Here is a 23,300-nt window from a genome sequence, read left to right as displayed (position 1 = left end):
TTTTTAGGGGTTTTGATTGTATTTGTTTTGTTTTCTGTTTTGTCCCTCCTTTGTCCCTGTTTCCCCTTCCCTTTTCCCTTTTTCCCTGGGAGCTCCCAATGGTGTGTACAAATTGTATATGTAGTTGTAAATGTTAGAAAATATATATATATATTCTGATTTAATTCAGTTTCAAGTTTTCAGTTTTCTTTTGGGGTTTTTTTTTCCTTGCTTTGAGGAGTGGGGGGAAAGAGAGGACAGCTTGGGCTGGGAGGCCAAGTCAGACCGAGACACTGATATATAGCACATTTGTTCATGGCTGATCTGGAGCTACCACTGGCTTGGTTTCTCTTCCTCACACATACACTGCAGCTATTTCTTCTTGTAAAGAATTATTTTGGAGGCCTAAATGGTTGTTTTCTGGGGTTTTTTTCCAACTTTTAAAATACTTGAGGGACATGGATGCCTTGCTGTACACCATTAGAGACTGTAGCCAGAAAGTTATACAAGATAATATTTTTCAAGTGCCCAGATGAGTGAGGGGCTCTTGAACAACCTTCACAGGGGATTTAGGCACTGAATGCCAAGAGCCACAGGGTCGTACTGCAGGAGACCACTTCACACCGGGGCTGTATAGAAATGTCCCTTAGCCCATGCTCTCCCAGCTCAAATTTGCAGTGATTTACTGCCGGCTGACATCCACCAAGCAGGTCTCATTTGCTGCATGCTACACATGCAATGATGTCTTTCGGGACCAGCAATTTCTATGATTCCTCCCCGGATACTAATGAAGTCTCCAGATTATCTGCTGCCCGCAAATGGCTCGATGTCCCCCCGGCTGAAATTACTGAGAATGGCCCATTAAAATGTTTTTAACTTAAAAGAGTAAGTGGCATAAAGCAAGAGATCAGCTGAGCAGCTTCCAGCAGATACTGCCCTTGCCTTCAGATGTCCCTGCATCCAGTTGGAGTGAGGAGCATTGATAAGGGCCTGGACCAGCAGGAAGCATGACCAAAAAGCACTGCGCCCTCATGACACTGATCTCCACAAACCCACCTACTCCCTTAGTATGGTGCAAGCACCACTGAATTGCTCCAATTCCCAAGAGAGAAGATTTGGAGCAAGTGCAGGGAGTCTGGATACTGTGGTCCCAGGTCTTCAGGCTCTGTGTGGGTCTCCCATAGGGATAACATAGGTCTCTGTGGCTTCTGTATTTACACTGGACTCTTGTATCTTCATCCAAAGACAGCGGTAAACACAACTCAGCCTTTTTTCAGGATCTCCTTTTCCTTTGCATGGATACAAAGAAAGAATTTCAGTAGCAAGCAATCTTTAGCTTTGATGCAAGAGTGGATTTGATGACACAGCAATGCAAATTTTAGGAAGCAGAAGTAAATATAAGGAAGTGATATTGCAACACATACTATTAGGCTTTTTTATTAAACAATTAGATTTTACTAACAGCTGCCAGGATGGGATGTAGCTGTTGAAGTGAATTATGTCCCAGCTCATGAAAAAGCTGAGTCATCATAATTTTTACCTAAATGACGATTTTTTCAGTGGAGGCATGATCAGTGATGAAGCCAGACTCAAACAGGCAGAAAGTATTTGCAGATACAAGCTTTTCAAGATAAAAACCCCCCAAACTAACCACTACCTATAGAAATAGGACTTGTTAGAGCAGGACTACTAAACTGATTAGAGGGCTGGAATACCTCTCCTATGACAGACTGAGTTGACATTGTTCAGCCTGGAGAAGAGAAGGATCCTGTGAGACCTCACTGTGGCCTTTCAATACTTAAAGGAGGCATATAAAAAAAGAGGGACTTTTACATGAGTAAATAGTGATAGGACAAGGGGGAATGGTTTTAAACTAAAAGAGGAGAGATTTTAGATATTAGAAAGAAATAGTGAGGTAGTGGAATATGTTGCCCAGAGAAGCTGAGGATGTTCCATCCCTGGCAGTGTTCAAGTCCAGGCTGGCCAGAACCCTGAGCAACCTGATAGAGTGGGTGGCATCCCTTCCCATGGCAGGGCAATTGGAGCTAGATGATTTTTGAGATCCTTCCAACACAAACCATTCTATGAATATGTGATTCCAACAAAAAAAACAAACAAGCAAAAACCCCCACAACCAAGAGATAATACCCTTGCATCAAATTTCTTCCTTGAGTAAAAATTAAAAAAAAAATCTTGGGTATTTTTCTCCCATTGATGAGTAACTAGAAAAGAGATTCAAGTGTGAGAAGAAAATCTGACTTGGAAGATGACAGGAGAACCAGAATAAAGGCAGAAGTTCACAGACACTGATTGCCTTGAGAAGATTGCCATGGAACAGTTCTGGCATTTTCATCAGTCACCTAATATACCCACTGTGTTCATCCCAAACCCATGAGGAAATCTTGTTGGAATCTTTCCCAGAAAAGCTATCCTGATAAAGTTCATCTCTGTGCAGTGAGACCAGATCTATATGAAATTTTCAACACAAATTTGGAAAAATTTAGTATTATGGATTTGTTTGGTGTGTTGTGTGTTGCTCCCAAATCATTTTGCAAGCATCTACCTGCAATTGTATCAGCCCTCACTGAAACCCCAAGAGGAAATGCCAAGAGGGGCTGGAGCTAATTCTTTGTATTATTCTCCTCAAGCAAATGAGATGTGGTTCTTAAAGCAGCATATGCATATTTTGAGCTTGCACAGGCCTCCCACTTCAACACAGCTCTGAAAGTTTGCTTGAAAGCAGCAATCACAGTGTCATGTACAGCACTGAGTACACCTCACAGATTCAGTTCCTTTTGGTTTCCCCTTTCATGAATCTTTTCTTCAGCCTCAGAATGATTATTTTTACTCCCATCCATAGTCACTGTTGCCCAAACTTCTGATTTTATCATAAATTTATGATATTGGGTCACCTTAAAGCACCAGCTACTGGGATCAAGAACCTGAGATTCCTGGGTTCTGTTAAAAACCCCAAACACTTAATCTATGAGGAAGCAGCAAAAAGAAGCAACAATATCTAAAGACCAAAAGGCAAATCTAACAGTCACTGTTGGCATGCAGTGATTTTCAGGCCTTTAATGTTTATCTCTGAAGGCCAGCAGTTAGTAACTCCTATGCTGATAAAGCTCATAGATAAAATTCATGATTCTGAAGCATTTAGTTAAAACTTCCTGTTCCACTAATTAGAGGTTGGGCTCAACAGGCTCCTAGAAGTGGAAACTCCAGAAGACCTTCAGGTAGAAAGAGACAAGTTATTCTACAGGTGAGACCTGCCTCCCCACACCCATATTGTCCCCAGATTACCTTCCATCTGAGCATTCACTGAGGGAGGGAGGGCCCGTGCTTGAATTGGGCGCACCTGTCCACCTATTTGTGTATGAAGATGGGGTCAGCCCTGGCTGCTGAGGATTTTTTGGGAGCTCTCACATCCCCCAGGCAGAGACCAACCCACTTAAAACCTGCCTCTCTTCAGGAACCCTTCAGGGGTCTTTCCCCTTGGATGTGGATACTTGGCAGAGCTTGGCCAGCTTCACTGCCTACAACAGAGGATTTAAATCGAAACACTGAGGACAAATCCGTGTATTCATACATGCACCAAAATGACCTACTCAGTCACTAGTACTTGTACTGAATTGAACTTATCTAAGTTTTGATTTGATTAGATTAGATGAAGATTAAATGCAACCTCTTTTTATGTGAAATGCATATTGGAAATCTTATTTTAATTTTAATTTACAGTGTAACTCATAGCAATTAAGGCATTTTGCTATTTCAATTGTGAACATTCTGCTAAAAATAATCATGTAAAAATAAAGTATTATTGCAATTGTAATATTTTTATTGACACCTACAAAATCTAAAGCTTATGAAATACAAGTCCCTGATGCTTATACTCTGATAATTGAAACAAAGAACTTATTTTCTTTCAAGTCTGACTCAGAAAAAAATGGCTATAGGACTTGTCACAGAAATTGTACCTTAATAAAGACAGATATCATTGTCTTCACATTCTCTTATGTCTTGAGATTAAATTGACTTATTTTTGAATATCATAAGGAGAAAGAATGAAAGAGTCAAATTGAACAATGAATTATCTGGGTTTAGTTTATTTTGCTGTGGTTCTTTATATCCTTAAATTGACTTCCCCTGTTTTGAACCTACATCTAAACAACAGCTATTTAACTTAATCTTATTGGCAGATGAGTATTTTTTACAAAACTCAAATATGCAATGGAAGTTTCCATTAACTTATAGCACCATCAACGTTTCTTGTTTGCTTTATGGGAGGCAAGGAAAACTTTCTTGTGGAATGCCATAATACCTCAGCAAGTCCACCAAAACTCCACTGAAAACAGTAAAAATCAGGTCACAAGCTAAATCATACTACTTTTGCTTAGATTTCTTGGCACTTTGGGGAACGGTTCGATCAAATTTTCATTATTAATTAAAAGAGGGGCCAGGCACAATTATTCTTTTTAAATTGAGCCACCATCTTCAATTAAAAACAATGACCTGGTTACATGACAGGGATGGCTATCTGACTGTATAAAATAGCTAAAAAAACATCAGTCCTACCCCTAAACAGTGATCTCCTTCCTTTGAACAATTAACCTGCAATGATCAAAGATCAATAATAAGACAGCTATGGGGATCTGCAGACCTATCAACTGGCCCTCCTCTGAAATAAACCCATGGGACTGAAGCCACCTTAATGCTCTTTTCTGGTTAGAAAATTAAATTAAGACTGAGAGAAGACTTTGGCATGCCTATTCGTATTGTCTCCATCTCTTTCAAACTGTAAAATACAGAAGAACCCAAGCCCTGGGGACTGGAGCGCACAATTGAAAATGGCAGGTACAGCAATTTAATGAGTATCTATTGGTGGAGCCACAGTAATTGTGTTCACACTTGTTGTCCTCTCTAGTTGTAAGGTCAAATGCATTAATTGAATGTCGTTCTGCTGGAATGTAATCTAGTTTGTTTTCCTTCATAACACAAAACAGTCTCTTGGGAATCAATAGGTGGAGGGTTAAACTGTTTCAGGTTGAGGAGGGTGTTAACTCTGTTCCTCTTTCATGGTTGAGCCCCTGGCAGCTAAGCAATTATAAAGTAAATTGTATTTATAGTCTGGATTCACTTTCTACCAATTCAGTGAGCTGAAATGGCCCAGCACAGGTGTAAGAGGGAGAAAGGCAGCGTGGCTCTAGGCAGAGTAGGGGAGCTTACACAGCAACCCTGCAGGGTCTGCTTACACCCTATGGAGTCACTGGAAGCACAAGAAACCACTTCAGATTTTGGCTCCCTGACACTCAATATGCTTAAATAAAGGCTATAAGCAATTTAAAGTGAGAGAAAAGAGCTGCCCATGGAACTTTTCCAATCAGTTGGTTTAAGATATCCCCACTCAGCATGCTTGACTACTGGAAATGTGAGCGCTAAAGTCTCGATTTTGCCAAGATTTACCCAGTGCTTACCTCAGCTTTGTGCACTGTCTTCCCAAAACCATAGAACCAAAGCATGTCAATGCTGATGACCACCACACCTACTACACTTGATGGATGATCTGAGCCTCATCCCCCATGCACCCTAGTTCACCACCTTAGGGTGCTGAGCCCAGGGTGGTACATGGGAACTCCCTGCACACAGGGAACTGCTAACCCCAACCAACACTGACACTGATGACTGCAATTAATCACTGTAAATTTTGACTCTGATCTTACAATCAGATCCATGGACAGCTGCTACCTCATCTTTGCACAGAGCATCTCTGACTTCAGGAAGGCTTGACACAGACACAAAAGTCATCTCACTCAGAGCTCACGTAAGGCTTCACCACTACAAAATTAAAGCACACCTACTTTATCTTCAAAAACAAGTGCTTAGATCTCTTTTAGAAAAAAAAAAAACAAACAGCAGATCCAAACAGGCCTGCAAGCAGTGAAGTTAATGAAACCTTGCTTCTGTAACATGTACTTCCACTGTGGTAAACTAAATCCCAAATCCCTTACCCTCCATCAGGCTGGAGACGGTGCTGGCTTGTCACTGGTTGGGCTCTTATGTGATCAGAGCTGCCACCCGACTGCTGCCAGACAGGACAGAGTGGGTCCAACCTCCTTTCCCTTTACAAGTACACTCAGGTTGTTCCTGCTCTCATTTAGAAAGCAGTAACAAAGATGTGAAACATACGATTTTGCAGTCAGTAAAAAAAAAAAAAAGGGACAACTTTACTGCCAGTATGAAAGGGAAATTAACAGTGTGATCACCTGAAAATGCTAAGGATAGGGTAAGCAAGTCAGCTACATTGCACTACAGCTAGTTGTATCTTGGTTATGGTAACAGCTTTATGGACAGTACTAATAAGATAATTAATTTAGCAAGAAATACTAAAGACTAAGCAAAATCTCAATCCTTAATGCTTCCTAAATACTGTAATGACACATGGTTAGGAGAAATCCATGTGATGACAGAGGTGCATCGACAGCCCAAATGTAAAGTCACAATAGCAAGCAAGGACAGGAAACCATGTTGTTCTACTAATATGTACTTAAAAGAAAACTTGACAATAGAAAACAAATATACACCAGAACAGTTTGTAGAACAGACAAGCTTTATTTCACACATTCTCTTGTGCTTCAGTGTCATAAAATCACCATCAGCTCTCAGAGGGAAGGGGCTACGGATTTCCTCATTTTTCATATTGCTATACTTTACATCCTGTGATTGATAGTAATGAAGAATTAGCAAACCCTGACTTTGGAATGAAAGGCCTTTTTCCTCTTTTATATACATACCCTAATGTATAGTTGAGGCTACAATAGCTAGCAAAATAACCATGAAATATTGTGTTGGTTGCTGCATAAAATTCAATATTTATTGAGAAACTCCAGGCTAACATAAGACCATGTGGTTAGCCACAGGCTGCTGAAGTTTGAAGTAAGACAGCTCAATGTAAGACATAAAAAGACTTGAGAAGAGAGCAATAAAACTGCAGTTCCTAAATCCTAGGAAGCCAGCAAAAACCCAGCCATCTAGCACAGAGGGACTAGATGACTCTGGAGTGTCCTGTGAGAAGCTACAAAGGAAGTCATGCTGGGAAAGCATGCTGTGGGCTGAGATTTGCCTGCCAAGCCTTGCCCAATTCAATCTTTTGTGGCAGGAAGTTTCTCTTTCCCTGAAATTTACTTTTCCTCCTACTTTTCAGTAAAGAATAACAAAAGTATAAGCAACATGCATAAAAGAAAGACTGGCAGCACCTAAATGCCCCTCTGTTCTTCCACCTCCCCATAAACAACTGCACATAACTGATACTGTATTTGTTTTCAGGGCTAAGCCTCCAACACTTACTAGTTGAATTTCCAATGTTGTCATTCTCATCAGATGAATCAAAATCAAAAATGAAGGCTAGAAAAACAGGGCAACAGCAAGATGTTCAGCCTCACAGCTGAAATGGCAAGATCCTTAGGAACAGCCATGCATTCAAGGCATCTAGCCCCTCCTCCAGTTGACCATCCTGCCTTTTCTTTTATATCCTACATGCTATATACACCATTCCTCTGTATTTCTGATTTGTACATTTCTTAGGTCCCTGCACAAACTCTGTTAAGTGAAATAACATCTTGCTGCCCATCAAATCTATGAGACAGAACACCCGGAGTAAAACTTTCCAGTGGGAGCATTCCTGTTACCTCTCTCTGAACTGTTGCCTTTCCACTCATCACCCTCCTCATCATGAGCCAGTGGCCAACACCTTTTTTTCTAGAAGCACTGAACATCAGGAGGTTGTTCCAGTTTCAGGATGAATAAGCAGGTAGGCCCAAATCTTCTCCCTTCAGCATTGATCACTTAAATCTATTTTGCATGATTGCACATAATCTTCCTATTCAGATGTGCAACACATTTCAAAGCCTGCTAGGTAAGTTCATCTTTCACTGTTCTTCATGAAGTCAAAACCTTCAGTGCACTGAGACAGGGCTTAGTTTTCTGTCTAGGTTATAATCAGTTTTGATCCATGCCTTTCCATCAATGTTGTTCATTAGCTTAAATGCCTACTCGCTTGAGCTGGATTCCACCCTGCCTTACTGGTTACTCATAACACTCCCCTGCATTTGCTTTTCCTTGGTTAATCAGAGAAACACTCCCAGTGCACTCTTGTAGATAAGCTTTGTTCATTTCCAGTAACCCTCCCGGATGTGTATCTGTACAAGTTCCTCTTTCCTGGATATGATTTATCAGAACTGGACACCGTAATGTTTCACCAGTCACCCAGAAGCTTACACCACAGTCACAGTTGTTTTTCACAGCCACATTAAACTGGCAGCTTCCTTTCATTGTTGACTAATAAATTCAGGTATTTTCCCATTACTCTGCTGGAGGGTTCCTGGATTTACCCTGCAAAGTTAATAATCCATACAGGCAGTATCTTGCATTTTGTGCTATTGCATGTTCTTGTAGGCTCATTTCGACTACTTGAAGGTCTCAAGTCACGAACAGAAATGATTATTCACTCAAACGATTACTCAATTATGACTAGACTGACCAGGCTCTGCAACATTTACAAATGGATTCTGACAGTCCTGTAAAAACCTGTGTGTACTTCTTTAGTACTGAATATATTTAAATCACTCAGATGCGTGTGCTTTCCAGTTTTCTTTGATGATTTTTGATTGCATGGGCATTGCAAGAAGCCACCAAATAATCTTCCTTCTTCTAGACAGACCAAAGCTATGGGCATCCTACTAAGATAAACTTGTTTTGAAGCTATGCAGTTAGAAAAAATAAAATCAAAAATCAAAAACACACAAAGAAAAGCCAAACAGAATGCCCAAGCAAAACACCGGAAAGCTTAAAATACTGCACATGGCAAGCATTTAACCAAAAGACTAGGACAGAGGACAAATGTGCTCAAAAAAAACCATAACTACATTTGCCATTGTCATGTTTGGAAACATGAAACCAAGCCAAGAAGGAAGCAGAACAGGACTTGCCTGGAAAGCAGGCCGGCACTATGGGCCTTACTGCAGATGAAGACAACGCAAAGGTAAGAACACCAGAGAGAGAAATGCAGGACCAGGAGTGAGCCCCTTTTCCCACAGCTTTCCACAAGCATCTAACAGCTGACTGATGGCTGACCCTCAAGTCTCTACCGGAAACAACGTTTTTACTCCCTATATCAAGTAATTCCAACCAGTGATATTTGAGGGGGGGAAAAAAAGAAAACAGAAGGGCTAAGGAGTCTGTCTCAGAGCAGAAAGACAATCACACAAGTGAGAGCATCTTTCCAGAGCGACACTGGTTCCCATGAGGCACTGTGAATGCGATCTCATCAACCATCTTCATTGTCCTTACTGTTTTACCGGAGCGCTTTTCCCACACTGTGCCCCCTTTCCAAGCCCTCCGTCTCTGTCAGAAGGGGCCGAGAAGGCGGCACCACTGGCACCCAACACCTCTGGGACCCCTGTGGGCACAGCCCGGCGCGCCCGCAGGATCCAAAGCGCGCTGGATGGCTACAATTGATTTGCTGAGCCCCGCTTGCGTTTATACCCCCGAGCGGGATTCACACGGCGGCCGCGGCCACCTGCGGCCTCCGAGCCGCCAGGTCTGGAGCTGCACGAACTCGCCGCGCCGGAGCCCCGGGAAGCGGAACCGTGGGAGGGCCGGCCGCGCTCCCATTGGCTCGTCCCGCCCCTGCGCGTGACCGCCGGCTGGCCCTTCGCGGCTGGAGAGGCGCGCGCGGCGGAGCCGGGCCGGGGAGCGGGGGCGGGACGCGGCGTCTCCCGGGAGACAGCGCCGGACTAGGGATAGCGATAGCGATAGCGATAGCGATAGGGATAGGGACGGGACCAGGACACGGGCAGCGCCAGCAGCGCCGCGGCATCACGTGCGGCCGCCGCACCCGGGGGAGCAGGCGGGGGAGTGCCACGTGACGAGGCGGTGCCCGCCCCCATCCCTATCCCCATCCCCATCCCCATCCTCCTCCTCCTCCTCCTCCTCTTCCTCCTCCTCCTCCTCCTCCCCGCTCTTTCTTCCCCCGTCCCGCCCCGCTGGCTGTTGCCGTGGCGACACGGGAAGGAGGAGGCGGGGCCGCCGCCCCACCCCGGCCGCGCCGCAGCCCGTGAGCGCGGCCCCGCCGCCGGCAGCGCCGCCCAGGAGCCGCCGCGGCGGCCGGAGCATCCGCCGGGCGGGGAGCGGAGCGGAGGCGGCTGCGGCGGCGGCGGCGGGCACAGGGCGGGGCGGCCGATGGCGGGGGGGTGAGGAGGGGCCGTCGGCAGGTGCGGGTCGGGCGGGTGGTCCGCGCTGGCAGGAGGATGCGCGAGTACAAGGTGGTGGTGCTGGGCTCGGGCGGGGTGGGAAAGTCGGCGCTCACGGTGCAGTTCGTGACCGGCACCTTCATCGAGAAGTACGACCCCACCATCGAGGACTTCTACCGCAAGGAGATCGAGGTGGACGCCTCCCCCTCCGTCCTGGAGATCCTGGACACGGCGGGCACCGAGCAGTTCGCCTCCATGCGGGACCTCTACATCAAGAACGGGCAGGGCTTCATCCTCGTCTACAGCCTGGTCAACCAGCAGAGCTTCCAGGACATCCGACCCATGCGCGACCAGATCATCCGCGTCAAGAGGTGACTTGCCCGGCGGCCGCTCCTCCGGCGGCCGCGCCCGACGCCCACCTGCGGCCCGGCCCGCCCCGCCGGGGCCTGCGGGCCGCCCGCCCCCTCCGTCCCCTCCTCCCCCGCCCCGGTGCCCGGATCTCCGGCCTGGGGGCTGCCCACGCCCGCTCAGGTGCCTGCCCCGCGACTCCCTGCCCTCGCCCGCCTTCCCCCGGGGGCAGCACAGCCTCCATCCCGCAGCCCGGGCTCCCCGTGGGCGGGCGCCGGCCGGGGGTGGCGAAGCGGGGGCAGGGGCTCCGGCGCTTCCGCGGCTCGCCCGCCCCCCGCTTTGCTGTGCGGGGAGTTTGGGGTGCTCCCGTAGGAAATGCGGCGAACCTGGCCAGGGGCTGGAGCCGAGCGGCGGAAAAGCATTTCCCGAATGTTGTATCGGGTCAGCCTTCCAGTGCACTTTCCTGGTAGACGTGCCGTGGCCGATGTGCGCGGGGAGCACCTGGATGCTTTCGTGCGGCAGGCGGGAGATGTGCCCGTTCGCATACCTGCATAGGTATTTCCGTGAACTTCCCACTCTGGAAAGTGCAGGACGCCAGCCTGTGCCTTGCTGTAAGTGCCGGCTGTGAGCATTAGGCCTCATGTGTGCCGGTGTGCCTCTTAAATTTCCCACGGTCTCGTTGCCAGCCACTCTATTTAGGAGCGAGCCCACGGTGGTGAAACACGGTGCCTACTGCCAGCTTGCTTTTATAATCACCGCATTATTTAGATGTGCATCAGTCAGTCAGATGTTGGCTGCCGAAGTGCAGCCGGTCGCGCTAAAATAAGGGTAAATGCACCATTTGAAATCATAGCAACCGGCTGAACCATAGCATAGATGAGAAAATGCCGCTGGCCAGATCATCACACACGGAGACCTGTTATTGCCCGTGGAGGGAGGCTGTAATTGTATCGCAGAACTGGTTGTAGCTTTGGCTTGGACATCTGAAAGGGAAGCACTTGTTAGTAACTTAGTTGGACTACAGCCGTTGGATTTGCATCTTAATGTAGAGTAGAGCATAAAAGGTGATGATGATGATAATAATAATGGCTAATCATATGGTCGGGTATGGTCTGTTCACAGAAACTGCCATTCCAGACCAAGGCCTGGGGAAGATGTATTTTGAAATTGGGGAGGAGGGTGAGTAGGGGAAAGGGGAGGGAGGAGGCAAAGTGCTGCTATTTTTAAAGACTTGCAACTTTTTCATAGTGGGTGTTTCTTAATGTGTGTCCTAACTTTTTCACTGGAGATCTCTAAAGGCCAGTGTGATGGAGTTATTTTGAATTTATTATGAATAATGTATTTCAGTATCATTGCCGTCCTTATACTGCACATCCCTTACAGAAAAATGTTTTTTATTTAAGTAGTTAGGGTAGGCTTTATCTCTTAATAAATACTTTTGAGTTTTCTATATTTAATCAGCAATATAAGTTCATTTAGTTTCTGATTTTATATCTCTGATGTTTTGCAGCTTGCCTTGTATCTGACAGGGGAACATCTGCATTCACACTCCAGCTGACAGGCTGTAGATAGGCGAAGCAGCATAGAAAGCAACTTGTACTTCCATAGTTACCTTGACTCAGCACTGCTGAGAGGGGGTCTAAATGCTGCTCTTAATTTCTTTCTGCCAGCTCTTTTACTGCAAGACTTCAGCTTTAAGCTTTTGGTTTGATACTTTGTGAGACATATGGGCAAAATTGTAATCCTAGATTTCACTTATACAAGGCAATTTAAAAGCAGCTGAAATCTTGAAAATTTCAGCCAGTCCAGATAATTCTAATTGAGTTGTAGTTGAAAGGAGTGTGGTGAATTAAAAAGTTGTAGTTTCAGCAAGGGTACTAGATTTTAACTTGTTGGCTTCCTTTATCTTATATTTGTGGGTTGTGATGGTGGTGTGTTCTGGAACTTATGCTCACAGTTCAAGACCTAATGTGCTGTAGACTTAAGCTTGCATCCTCTTTACACTTGAAAAATGCATATCTACAGATATAATATGTATCTGTACAAGGACTTCTAAATTGTCATTTACAGTTGCACAAATGCATTTAATCCGTAGTCCTAATCATTTAGTCCTAGTCCTTAGGGATATTGGGTGAGATGTACCTGAAAATGACAACTGTATGCTTATGTTGACATAAACCCATGATCTAAAAATCTCAGAACTTTGATTGTGCCTGAAAACCAACCGGTCAAGTCTCTTAACTGGTTGGTATTTCTGCATTTCACATGTTGTCCTTGCTATTTTATTTTATTTTTGCATTAAAGAATCCCTGTGTTATTACATAATTAGAGAGTAATTTTAGTTAAGGGTGAAATTCCCTCTTCAGGTTAAGAGATGCACGCTTGAGTCTTCTGCTTCCCCATTCTAACCACAACATACCAGGTCAACTAAGCTAAGCCAGTCCTTCGCTCCACCTTATGAAGTTGAGTGACCTTAGGGGAATGAATGACATGTTTTTGATTGAAAGAGGGGAAACAAGTGGACCTTCACTTAACTCTGAAGCTTAGCGGTAAGAAGAGATTGAGATCACTGTTGGCACTATAGTTTTTGTTCTCGTTAATTGGCTATTTAATATTAGTGCATAAATAGGCTTAGAAACAGGTCTGAAATCCAGCTCTCCCAGCTTGCAGAGAACTCTCCTAATGGCAAAACTATGAGATTGAGCTTTCTTGTGTACTATGTGTAGGCCTTGCATCTCTTTCAGTCAAGAGTGGAGGATACCTTCATAGCTTTGAAATGGATAACTAAAATTCTTTCTTGGGAAATATTTTAAATGTAAGCAATATTCCTCTTTTCAAAGTAAATAAAACAGTTTGTCTAGGTCTTTCTAAGAGTGAGTCTGGGTGCTTTATCTTCAGTAAGGGAGGCCTGTCAGTTCTGAGTGCACAGGTGCACCTCCAGCAGCTCTGTCTAGGCAGGGGATGAGGAGGAGGGAAAGGTTTCAGAAGTGCTCACTGTACTCTGGGCCGGAGTTTCCTGCTGCGTGGAGTGCTGCTGGCATTGGATGAAGGATCACAGTGGTACAAACCCATAGCTGCTGCTCTTCTTTCTCCAGATGCTGCGTCTTAGAGCAGGACCTACCCAAGGAATAGTTTGGCTGTAGCTTGTGTTGCACAAGGCAATTGCTTCTGCAGGCAGCTGTTCCTGTAATACCTGCAATTAGCTCTGCTTGTCTGGGACTTGTGCTTTAGTGTCAGTATGCAGGGGGCAGGAAACTGATGGTGCCCTAGATCAGCAAAGCTGTGGATACCTTGTCTTTGTTTTGCTGGTTAAGGATTGTAATCAGAAGGTAGGAGGACAGAGGGGTTGTGTCTTAATGTAGGTTGGTAGATGGTGCAGAATGAGGCCAAAGATGTGTATGTCTGTGTATATATATGTATAACTTTATATATATATATAAAGGGATATATTTAGGAACTTGGGGTTCCTAAGAACTCCATGCTTCTTTGAAGCTGTTATCCCTGATTATGATAGCTGAGTAAGCAGTTCGGGAGGTCTTATTCACTGTGCTATTGGTTGCTTATCTGAACTGCATTGTTCCAACCCCATTTCAAGCACCTGGTACCAGGTTCTGGACCCTACTTGTGCCAAATATGTCCATTAAGCATTGCTGCTTCTTGCCTATGCTGAAGGCTTGTACTGTTGGGAAGATGGAGTGTACATAAGCATAATGTTTTTATGTGATAGCTTTGAAGATAGTTCCTTTCTGTATTCAAGAAGGATAAAGGGAATCAAGTGCTGCCTTACTGCCTCCTGGTGAAGTAACACACAAAAGTGTGTTACCTGTGTATTGGCAGGTGCTGCAACTCTGGGACCTTCTTTCTTGAATTTACAAGTTTGGCTCAAAGAACTGTTTTCTTTTTGCTGCAGACAGAACTCACTATAGTTTCAGAATGAGCTCTTTTCTGGAGAAACCTTTTATTTGTGAGAGCAAGGCTAAATGGGATGAGTGGGCCCATGCCTGTGAAGGTCTACAGTGAAGGAAACAGGAGCTGTCCAAAGAAACAGATTGGAAGCAGTACATCAAGGTTTAGAAGTACACAGATTAAGCAGCGTAAATTTTATTTTTGTTTGTGAAAAAAGAAGTTGAATAACTTCTAACATGTTTGGTTTTGTCTCTTGTGTGATTAGAACACTTTCTGAAGAGAATCTGCTTATGTTTGCCAAATGCTGAATTTTAATTTTGAATATGACTTTGCCAATATTTTTCTGTTATGAAGGTACATTTAAACCTTACTGGGTATCTTTTCTAGGTGCTCATGTAGCCTTCAGTAATGTAATTTCTCAATCTGTCCTACAGGCATTTATATATATTTTTTTTAGTTGAACTCTGTGAAACAGGGAGGTAATATTATTTCTATTCAAGGAGAAAACTAGAGCATAGAAATAAGAAAGAACTGAAAGATAATTCAGAGTTCTTCACTTGCAGTAGTTTCTCCAGATGTCTGACCAGTGCTTTAAAGACAGGACTGTTGTGTTCATGTTTTAGAGACTAACAGAGCCTACTTTAAGCATTTCTCAAAAATACTATTTTATTTCAAGTAGTGAAAAAAACCCTTGTCACTAATCTGTTGCTTTTTTTCTAGAATACAAAGACCAGAATTTTTTTTTTGGTTGGCTGAAAATGCACACTGAAATATCTTAACTATAGTGCTATGAAATATCACACAAATGTGTTTTTGAGTTGAGAATACTCTGTGTGGCAGTGGTGTTTATCATCGGGATGAAAGTCTGCCTTTGAGTTTAGGGATTCTGTGTGGTAATTTAAAACATACAAGAGATGTAATTATTGAAATTTATTAATTGTGAAATCAGCATCTGCAGTCAATGGTAATTGATGTATTTAGTGACATAATGGTGATTAAGTCTGAAAAACTATAGTTGGAATTACAAATTGCTCAAAAGTCTAGTTGAAAATGTTGCTTTCCAAGCATTACGAAAACTAAGTATAATTTTTATTCAAAGAACATAAGCCCTCTATAAACAAGGTTGAATTTTCCAGTTTTCTGAAATTCTATGTATTTTATATTTTTATTTTAAGAAAATAATTATCTAATTTTGAGAATTAATTAGAGAATTCTTCATAAACATTGCTATAACACGTTCAACCACGAACATGGCTCCAGCCTTCCAGGAAGACGCACCGAAGTGTTCGGTAGAAGTGAAATTTGGAAAATCCTCTTTCTTCTGAAGTGTACTGTATGTAAAGCTTGACAAATGTCTAGGGACTTTCACAGGTGGTAGCTGTGTGGAAATGGTAGAAATAAGGAGCGACTGAAATCCTGAGGGTTTTTTTAGCAAGCGTTCTTTTCGTTGCAATAATCTTAATGTAGCGGATTGTTTTGAGTACTCACCTTTATGTGAAACAGGTGATAAGTATGGCCCCCCTTCTCCATAGGATGTTTGGCCAAGCTGCCAGCTCTTCTTGTGCTCTCATCAGATGAAATTTAGGACTTCATTGGAGGAGCAGATAACCAGATTTTAAATCTCAACAAACACGTGTGTGTTTCTGAGAAAATGTAGGAAACCAATTGAAAGTCTGACATGGTGCAGACTTGACCATTGTGTTAAGATGTTTAAGTGCAATAGAAGAGCTCTACTGGTCTCCCTTTTTCCTTTTCCCTTTTTTCTTTTTTTTAGTTAAGGGACACGTATGGATGGCTGTTTCTCAGGTGAGAACCTTCCATTTATAAGAATAAAATGCAAATATTTTAAGCATCTGTCAAGATACAAAAAGTGGAAAACACAAGTAGTCAGTCATATGTAACTGACTCTGTATAACTTTTGACTGTCTGGCCACCTCTTGTGTCTTACTGGGGAACTGCCCCCCTAGAAAGTGTCTGTAATAGAAAGAATGGGACTTAGATTTGTGCTCTGGTGTTTTTAAAATAACTTTAGAGATAGAAAGATGTGTTGTATTGAGTGTAGGTTGGGGTTTTTTTGTGAATCTACCTTTGTTTTAGTTTGAAATTAATTATTAATTCTGTCAGATGAAATTATAGGTTCCTACATATATCCTACAATTCGTATATGGATGATGCTCTAAGGAAGGTCTCTGACAGTGTGCAATTTCAAGCTATAGAAGATTATTTTAAAGTTGCTTGGCTTAGTCTTAAGCTCAGATATTTCAACATGTTCATGCATCTTCGGAACAAATAACCTTTAATGTTTTCCTGTAGTAGCATTTGAATTAAATTACGTACTTGCAGAGTTTTTTTGACTCTTCCCCCTCACACTCTCCCACTCTCTTGATAATCTGAAATATTAGTACTACTTTGAGTTTCTTTTCAGTGGAAACCGTGAAAATTGGAAACAATGCTTATAGCCAGAGTCTTCTGTTGTGCTGTGGTTTTTTGGCTGCTTCCCTGCCCTGCTCCCCCAACCTAGATAATTGTATAGATATTCTTTTACAGTTTTTACTTATTTTTCGTTGTAAGGTAAAGTGACATGATAGTTCCATATATGGACACTGAAAATAAATCTTTTTATCCCCTCCTGCTTTTTAGGTGTTCTTTGGACTTTTATTGAAAAAGCCAGGTAGGCAAGCTCCTTTTGTATGTGTGTTTAGTTTAGATTGTGCTAGTTTAGAGTATAGCTTTTTTTTTTTATGATGCCTATATTGTTTTGCATCATTTTCCGGTTTTGGGTCTTAACTGCTGCTGTAGCTTATGTTGTTGTAGAGTTGTGTGAATAAATATGGATAGCTGCAATTGTCAAATAGTACAACAGTATGTGGCAAGACTTCCTGAATTCGTTTTTGGTTGTGCAGTATTGCTTGATTGTGTCTGTGTTGTAAAAATGCTATTTAGTGTGTTAAAGACCAGATGTAATAGTGACTTTAATGGCTTTTATAGCTTAGTTCAATAGTGTAGCATTAATGTTTTCTATCTCGCTCTTCATTAACTTGCTTTGCCACAGATTTTTGCAATGAATGTTTGAAAAATTTTATATTAAAAAAATCATTGCTCATTAGAATTTCTGGGTTTGCCTTTAAATTTCTGTTTTGCTTAGAGGACAATAATTCTTTAAGTACTGTTTTTAAAGCCAACACATTTGGCAGTAACTTTCATCTTTTATTTCAAAACAATTCCTCAGTTGGGTAGTGTGTGCATAGAAGCAAATTTAGTTGTTTGGTCAAATATAAAACATTCTGGGTAACATTATGTTTAGTCAAAACTCCTGTGTTAGCAGGGATACTTTTTAGACTGAAGTTTCAAAAAGAGACATTCTTTAGCTGCTGAAAGTTTTCAGATGCAAATGTAGAATGTCTGAGTGGGTGGATCTCCCAAAAAATCATTCAATCCATTCCTTTTCTAGTTTTCTCCTTAATAATTGAGTGTCAGGGTTTTTTTATTTTTTGCACCTAAGAACAAAATGGAGTTTACTGGTTATCTAATTTCTGAAATACTGCAAGTGTTGCTCAAACTTTTTTTTTCCTTGTAAATTGTGTAGGTGGTATGTGATGATAACACTTTGAGAGAGAATAGGGAAGCAATTGGGACTGCGGTGCTAAATTATCCTGGCACGTAGTGACTTGTACAAAGACTTATGTGATTGTTAAGGTAACAATAACTACAGCTATCTGCTTATTTGTGTTCTCTTATTCATTGGCTTCCTGCTGCTGTGTTTTTTGGTTTGGGGTTTGTTTCATTCTTGTGTTTTCCAGCAGTTTCCAATACAGGATTAGTATACAGTTTTTGCTGCACTAAGGCAAAGGTTACAGTTTGGGTACAGTTTACGTTGATGAGTGGGACTCGAACACTTTGTCAGTGGGTTGGATGCATTTTGGCAGCTGTGTTGTCTTAAATCCTAGTCTAGACAAGAGAATTAAAGGTGTGTTATGAGCACGTTATCCTTTCTCAACATTAATGTCATGGGCTTCACTCAGTTAGTTGGTGCTGTACTCTTTAAAAATGCAATGGTGACAATATTTTAATTGTTGTCTTGATTGGCTCCACACTGGGTGAAAGATCAGGTAAAGGACAAGAAAAAGGAGTGTGTTTTTAGAGTCTCTTAACTTGTTTTGAAATACCACTTTGTAGATAGAGCTTTAACAACTTTAAAAATATTATTATCTTCTGCAAAAGTCAGGGTAATGAGGCAGACATTAAAGCCTTTTTTAAAATATTAGAGTGTAATAGTGTAGGGTAGTGGTCTGGGGGAAAATAAAATACAGCTCTTACTTTAGAATGGTTTGGGGACTTCCCCTTACTGTTCTGGTTAACAGGTAGCCAACTTAACTAAAAGATTAATAGTGTTTGAGGTTCCCAGGTGAGTTTCAACTCAACTACAATGAAATTTGAACGGGAAATGAGTTAGATAAGGGCACTGAACTAAAGTGCTGTGAATGTTCTGAAGAAGAGCTTTGGTCCTGGATTTCTGTCTAATTGCAAGAAAAAATACTTTCACGAAGTAGCCACATAGATCACTGCTGGCTCTTTATGCATGCTTGCTGAATGACAAGCAAGTTTGGGTAGGGAATATTTGAATTATTTGCCCTCTTACTCCTGATACATTTTACTGTATGGTGTATAACCCAGGACTGATCAACTTACTTTATCTGATTAGATGTGGTTGCAGTTTCCAACACTGCTGTAACATCTTTTTAACTGCTGTTCAAAATCTTACTTGAAACATTCTATAAATGGGCAAATAATTGGAATGCTTTTCTTTTTTGAAAAAGCCGCGAACTTTGTAAGACCTATCTAGAAATGCGTCAAAGTTAAGTCTTTCCTAAAGAATTCATTTTCTTTTGAATTTACCTTACCATGTTTTTAATTTCATTTGTAAATTTTGGAAACCCATTAGTTTTGTTAGAACAAAGCAATGACTGTGACATGTTTGAGTTTTATACCATTTTCCCCAGAATTTATGAGTGAGTGGGGGAAAAAAAAAATCTGTTTTTTATTCAGCCACCTCTTTATGCAGAATCCTGAATGTGTATATTTTTCCATCTATGTGACAGCAGTCCTTATTTGTGTACTGTTTACTTGTACATACCTGTTCTTAAGAAGGTATGTTTTCACTGTGTGGATTACTTTCTAGTGCCAAAAAGGACTTGAGGAATTAATGGGTTTTCCCACTAGCAGTCTTCTGTATCCAGAATTTGCCCTCATCTACCATAATAATTTTGCTGAAGACCTGTCACACAGTGGTGTTTTGTTTTGTGGTTTAGTTGTGGAGGGGATTTTAACCTCATGACAATTTTTTTTAATTATTTGGAGAGCAGAACATGATCATGTTGAATTATTTCTTCTGGAGCATTTTATCAGGTGCCTTTCATACCCCTCCACCCCCAGAAAGAAAAACATCTAACTTGTCTGAGTGTTTCTTAGTCTCTGATCAAATCCAGCCTCTCCATCTTGCTGCTTGAAGAAGGCATCTGCTCTTTTAGTCTCAGAAGCAATTAGGCTCTTAGTAGCTGGCATGCAGGTTACTACCTACAGTGCCTGTAAAACAGAAGAATGACTCAGGTTCTGCAGGGTTAATGCTGTGGTCCACTATCAAAATCCAAGTGGTAATGTGGAATGAATTCTCACATTGCTTTTGTCCCTTTGCCTGTGATATTAGGTGTGGGGGAAAGGGAGTTGGGGGTTGTGATTGTGGTACCACTTAAAACTGTTGGATCTGCTTAGGTTCTTCAGCAGATAACCTCCTCAGTAGGCAGTGAAGAGGGTTTTGGGGATAGGAGAGGTTGGTCTCAGTTGTACCAAGTACGTGGGATGCAGGCAGGCAATACTGGCATCAGTCTTCTGAATATGCAGTGCTCTGAAAGAGATGCCTTCTCTTAATATTTTTTCCCAGTGCCAACTTTCTCTTTTCTTGCATTTCATTGAGAAATAAATGAGGAATGGGTCTTGCAGAATAGCCTTAGTGTTTCTTTTCTGTGTCCTTTCTTTCAGAATCTACTTTGCTTTGAGTTGTGTATTCCTGTTGCAACAAAATACTTGAAATATCAACTCATATGCAGAATCTCTTCTCTTGAGAGACAAGCCCGCTCACTGATCAAAACACTTAAATTCCAAAAGAATGGGAGAAAACTGGAAATCAGTGTGTCATCATGGAGCAACCTTTCCAGGAATACTGTAGTCACCTGAACTTCTTAATTCAAAGTGAATAAGCAGTTCTGAAAAATCACTGAGTTTCTGTTCCTGGTATCTTTCTTCAGCTCATACATGTGAACTTATTCTGTTGTTCCCCTGGGATTTGTGAATTTGCCTTCATGTTTTTATATTTACCTTCATAGTGCCTTATCTTCCATAGGAAGATTGAAGAGTATTTTCTCAACCTCAGTTGTGATTTAGTGATTAGAATGTATCTATGGCCAGACTTGGCAAACGAAGATTTGGGCAGGGCTCTCCCCACGTGGGTGTGCCCTTCCAGCCTGCACAGTGGATGTTTTAGGTGAGGCACAGCGTGCGCAGAACTGGCCCCACCGTTTAAGTCCTGAGGTCCATCTGCCATGGCCGAGCGAGCTTGGACAGTGACAGGGAAGTCCTCGGGACTGTCACAGCACCCGGTACTGACCGGGGCTGACCCTGCTGAGCATCTGAGATGTGACGGGATGGGATGGCAGGGAGGCATTGAACTGCCAGGGGACGGTCCCACTGAGACTCGAACTCAGGTCCTTGGGATTCAGAGTCTGGAGTGCTCTCCTTTACGCGACGGGACCGCCCCTAGTGATTAGAATGGTGTTCTGGAAAAAGCAGATGTGAAACTTGTATGACCAAAGAAGGTGTGTGGTGCAGGTCTATCATCTCCCTGATCAGGGCCATCGTTGCTATATTGCAAAGTTAAATGTGAGAAACACTATTTGCCACTACTTGGTTTTATTCCCATGGCTTTCTGTGGAAGTGATACCTGTTGTGGTTTTTGTTGAGTATCTTACTCTTGTTGTGTTGGGAGACTCGTGAGACAACGTTTAGTGAATTAGGCCTCTCGAGGGACTTGGCTGCTTGTGTGCCTCATCTGTAGATCCCTAGAGAGCTTAGGGGTGTGACCCTCTTTTGGTTCCAGTCTATGGCTCAGCTGGGCTTGCACAGCTGTAGGTCTTCAGAGAGCTGCCTTGTTTGGACAACAAAACTTCAAGTGGGTGCAGGCTTTCAAGAATTTAAGTGGGTAGATAAGAAATTTCATGGAATAGTCTCTTGGACATGGATCTCTAAATTCTTCTGGAGTCCCAGTATATTTAGGTTACCTGCATTTTGCTTTCAGGCCCAGAAATACCTTCCATCAGAAGGAATTTTCTTTACTTCCTGCTTTTTCACGTCAGTTTCATTCCATAGGTTTTGAGCAGCGACTTTAAGAATGCCTTTGTATGGATCTTGTTAGTGCAGAATATTGAGTAGACCAAAGACTTGATGGTTATGTCATCCACAGCATGGGCTTCAGATACCTTCCTTCTCTAAAAAAGGAGTTCTATGCACACATTATATTGCTGATTATAACATTTTATTTGTAGTAGAATCTGCTCAGGTGGCTAGGCTCTCCTAGTTGTCTGAGGGATGACAGACTCTTTCCTAGGAAGAAACTGGAGAAGGAGATGATATCAAGATAGCCTGTGGAGAGTCCATAGAGTTTTAATGTTAAGTATCAAAGGAGAAGAAACTTGATTAGTTTCCCTTCATAGGTATCTCTTCTGTCTATGCCTTAGTTTGGTTGTCTGCAGCCTCACTTAACATTAGAAGCTGCAGTTGCTCAGCAGTCTATTTTCATACCATCTGTTTCTCCAGTAGCCTTTAGATGTTGGCCATGTAAGAGAATCAATAGCCTTCTGCTCCTTGGTCTTGATGTTCCAGAAAATGTAGGTGTTATGTCACAGTCTAGAATTTCACTCAATTCAAATATTTCCAAATTTCATTCAAATTCTGATGAAGCTTGACAGCCTGTTGATCTGGTGAATGTGGCTATGTTTTGGTGGGATTAGAGCTGAAGAATCCTCTGGCCCTTTAACACTGTGGATCAGTTGATAATTTTGTTTGGAGTGGATGAATGGATATCTAATGGTCTTCCCTCAACTCAGGCACCATGGACAATACAGTTGTTCCATGTGGGATTGTGTAACATCCATTACTTACTGAAGTATCATTCTCATGCAGCTTCTGTGAATTTCTGGTAAATCTGTTTACCATCTAGCAGTTTTTAGTCATGCCTCTTGTAACTCTTTATTTCTAGTGCTCTCTGTAACCATATTTCATAGCAACCAAAGTCAGATGCTTGCTACCCACCAGATGAGACTGCCAATAACTGTTGGCAAGGAGTGCTGTTCCTACTACCACTCTGAGTACCAGTTTGTACTTAAAGGTCTGGCGTTAGGGTGGAAATGGTCCTGCTGCCACCAGGCCCTTTGCCTCAGATTCTGTGCTGACCACCTGACTGAAGTATTGCTGGACTTGCTCCTGGTCTGTGGAAGGGTGGTTTTCAGAAACCATGGTGAGCAAATGCAGCCCTTGGACAGCCTCCTGATAGTCTGGAGCCACTGTTCTTTTCATCTTTTTGGTTTACACTGTTGGTTACATTTGTAATTGCCAAGAACCCAACAACTGGGCAGCTGTAATGGTTTGTAGACAAGACACATAATCTGAACATTCAATGAAAAGCAGGGCCCCTTCTCAAGGGAAGGAAGTGACTGGCACTTGCAGACAATATGAACCATCAGTCACACTACTAAACTGCTGCAGATATGT

The 23,300-nt window shown here is 42.5% G+C and overlaps 1 protein-coding gene across 1 annotated transcript in view; it reads left to right on the top strand.

Annotated features, from left to right (window-relative positions):
- Nucleotides 1-10,189: 10,189 nt before the first annotated feature.
- The window catches only part of RAP2A (RAP2A, member of RAS oncogene family), a 32,165-nt gene continuing 19,054 nt past the window's right edge, over nt 10,190-23,300 (top strand). The window contains exon 1 of the mRNA XM_071549255.1: nt 10,190-10,597. Coding sequence (XP_071405356.1) covers nt 10,284-10,597 — 314 coding nt within the window. The 5' untranslated portion in view covers nt 10,190-10,283. The remainder of the gene's footprint in view (nt 10,598-23,300) is intronic.

This window comes from Pithys albifrons, chromosome 1 (assembly GCF_047495875.1).
Source record: "Pithys albifrons albifrons isolate INPA30051 chromosome 1, PitAlb_v1, whole genome shotgun sequence".
NCBI classification, from domain to species: Eukaryota; Metazoa; Chordata; class Aves; order Passeriformes; family Thamnophilidae; genus Pithys; species Pithys albifrons.
The sequence above is the reverse complement of the archived record's forward strand: the minus strand, read 5'-3'. Positions and strand labels throughout refer to the sequence as shown.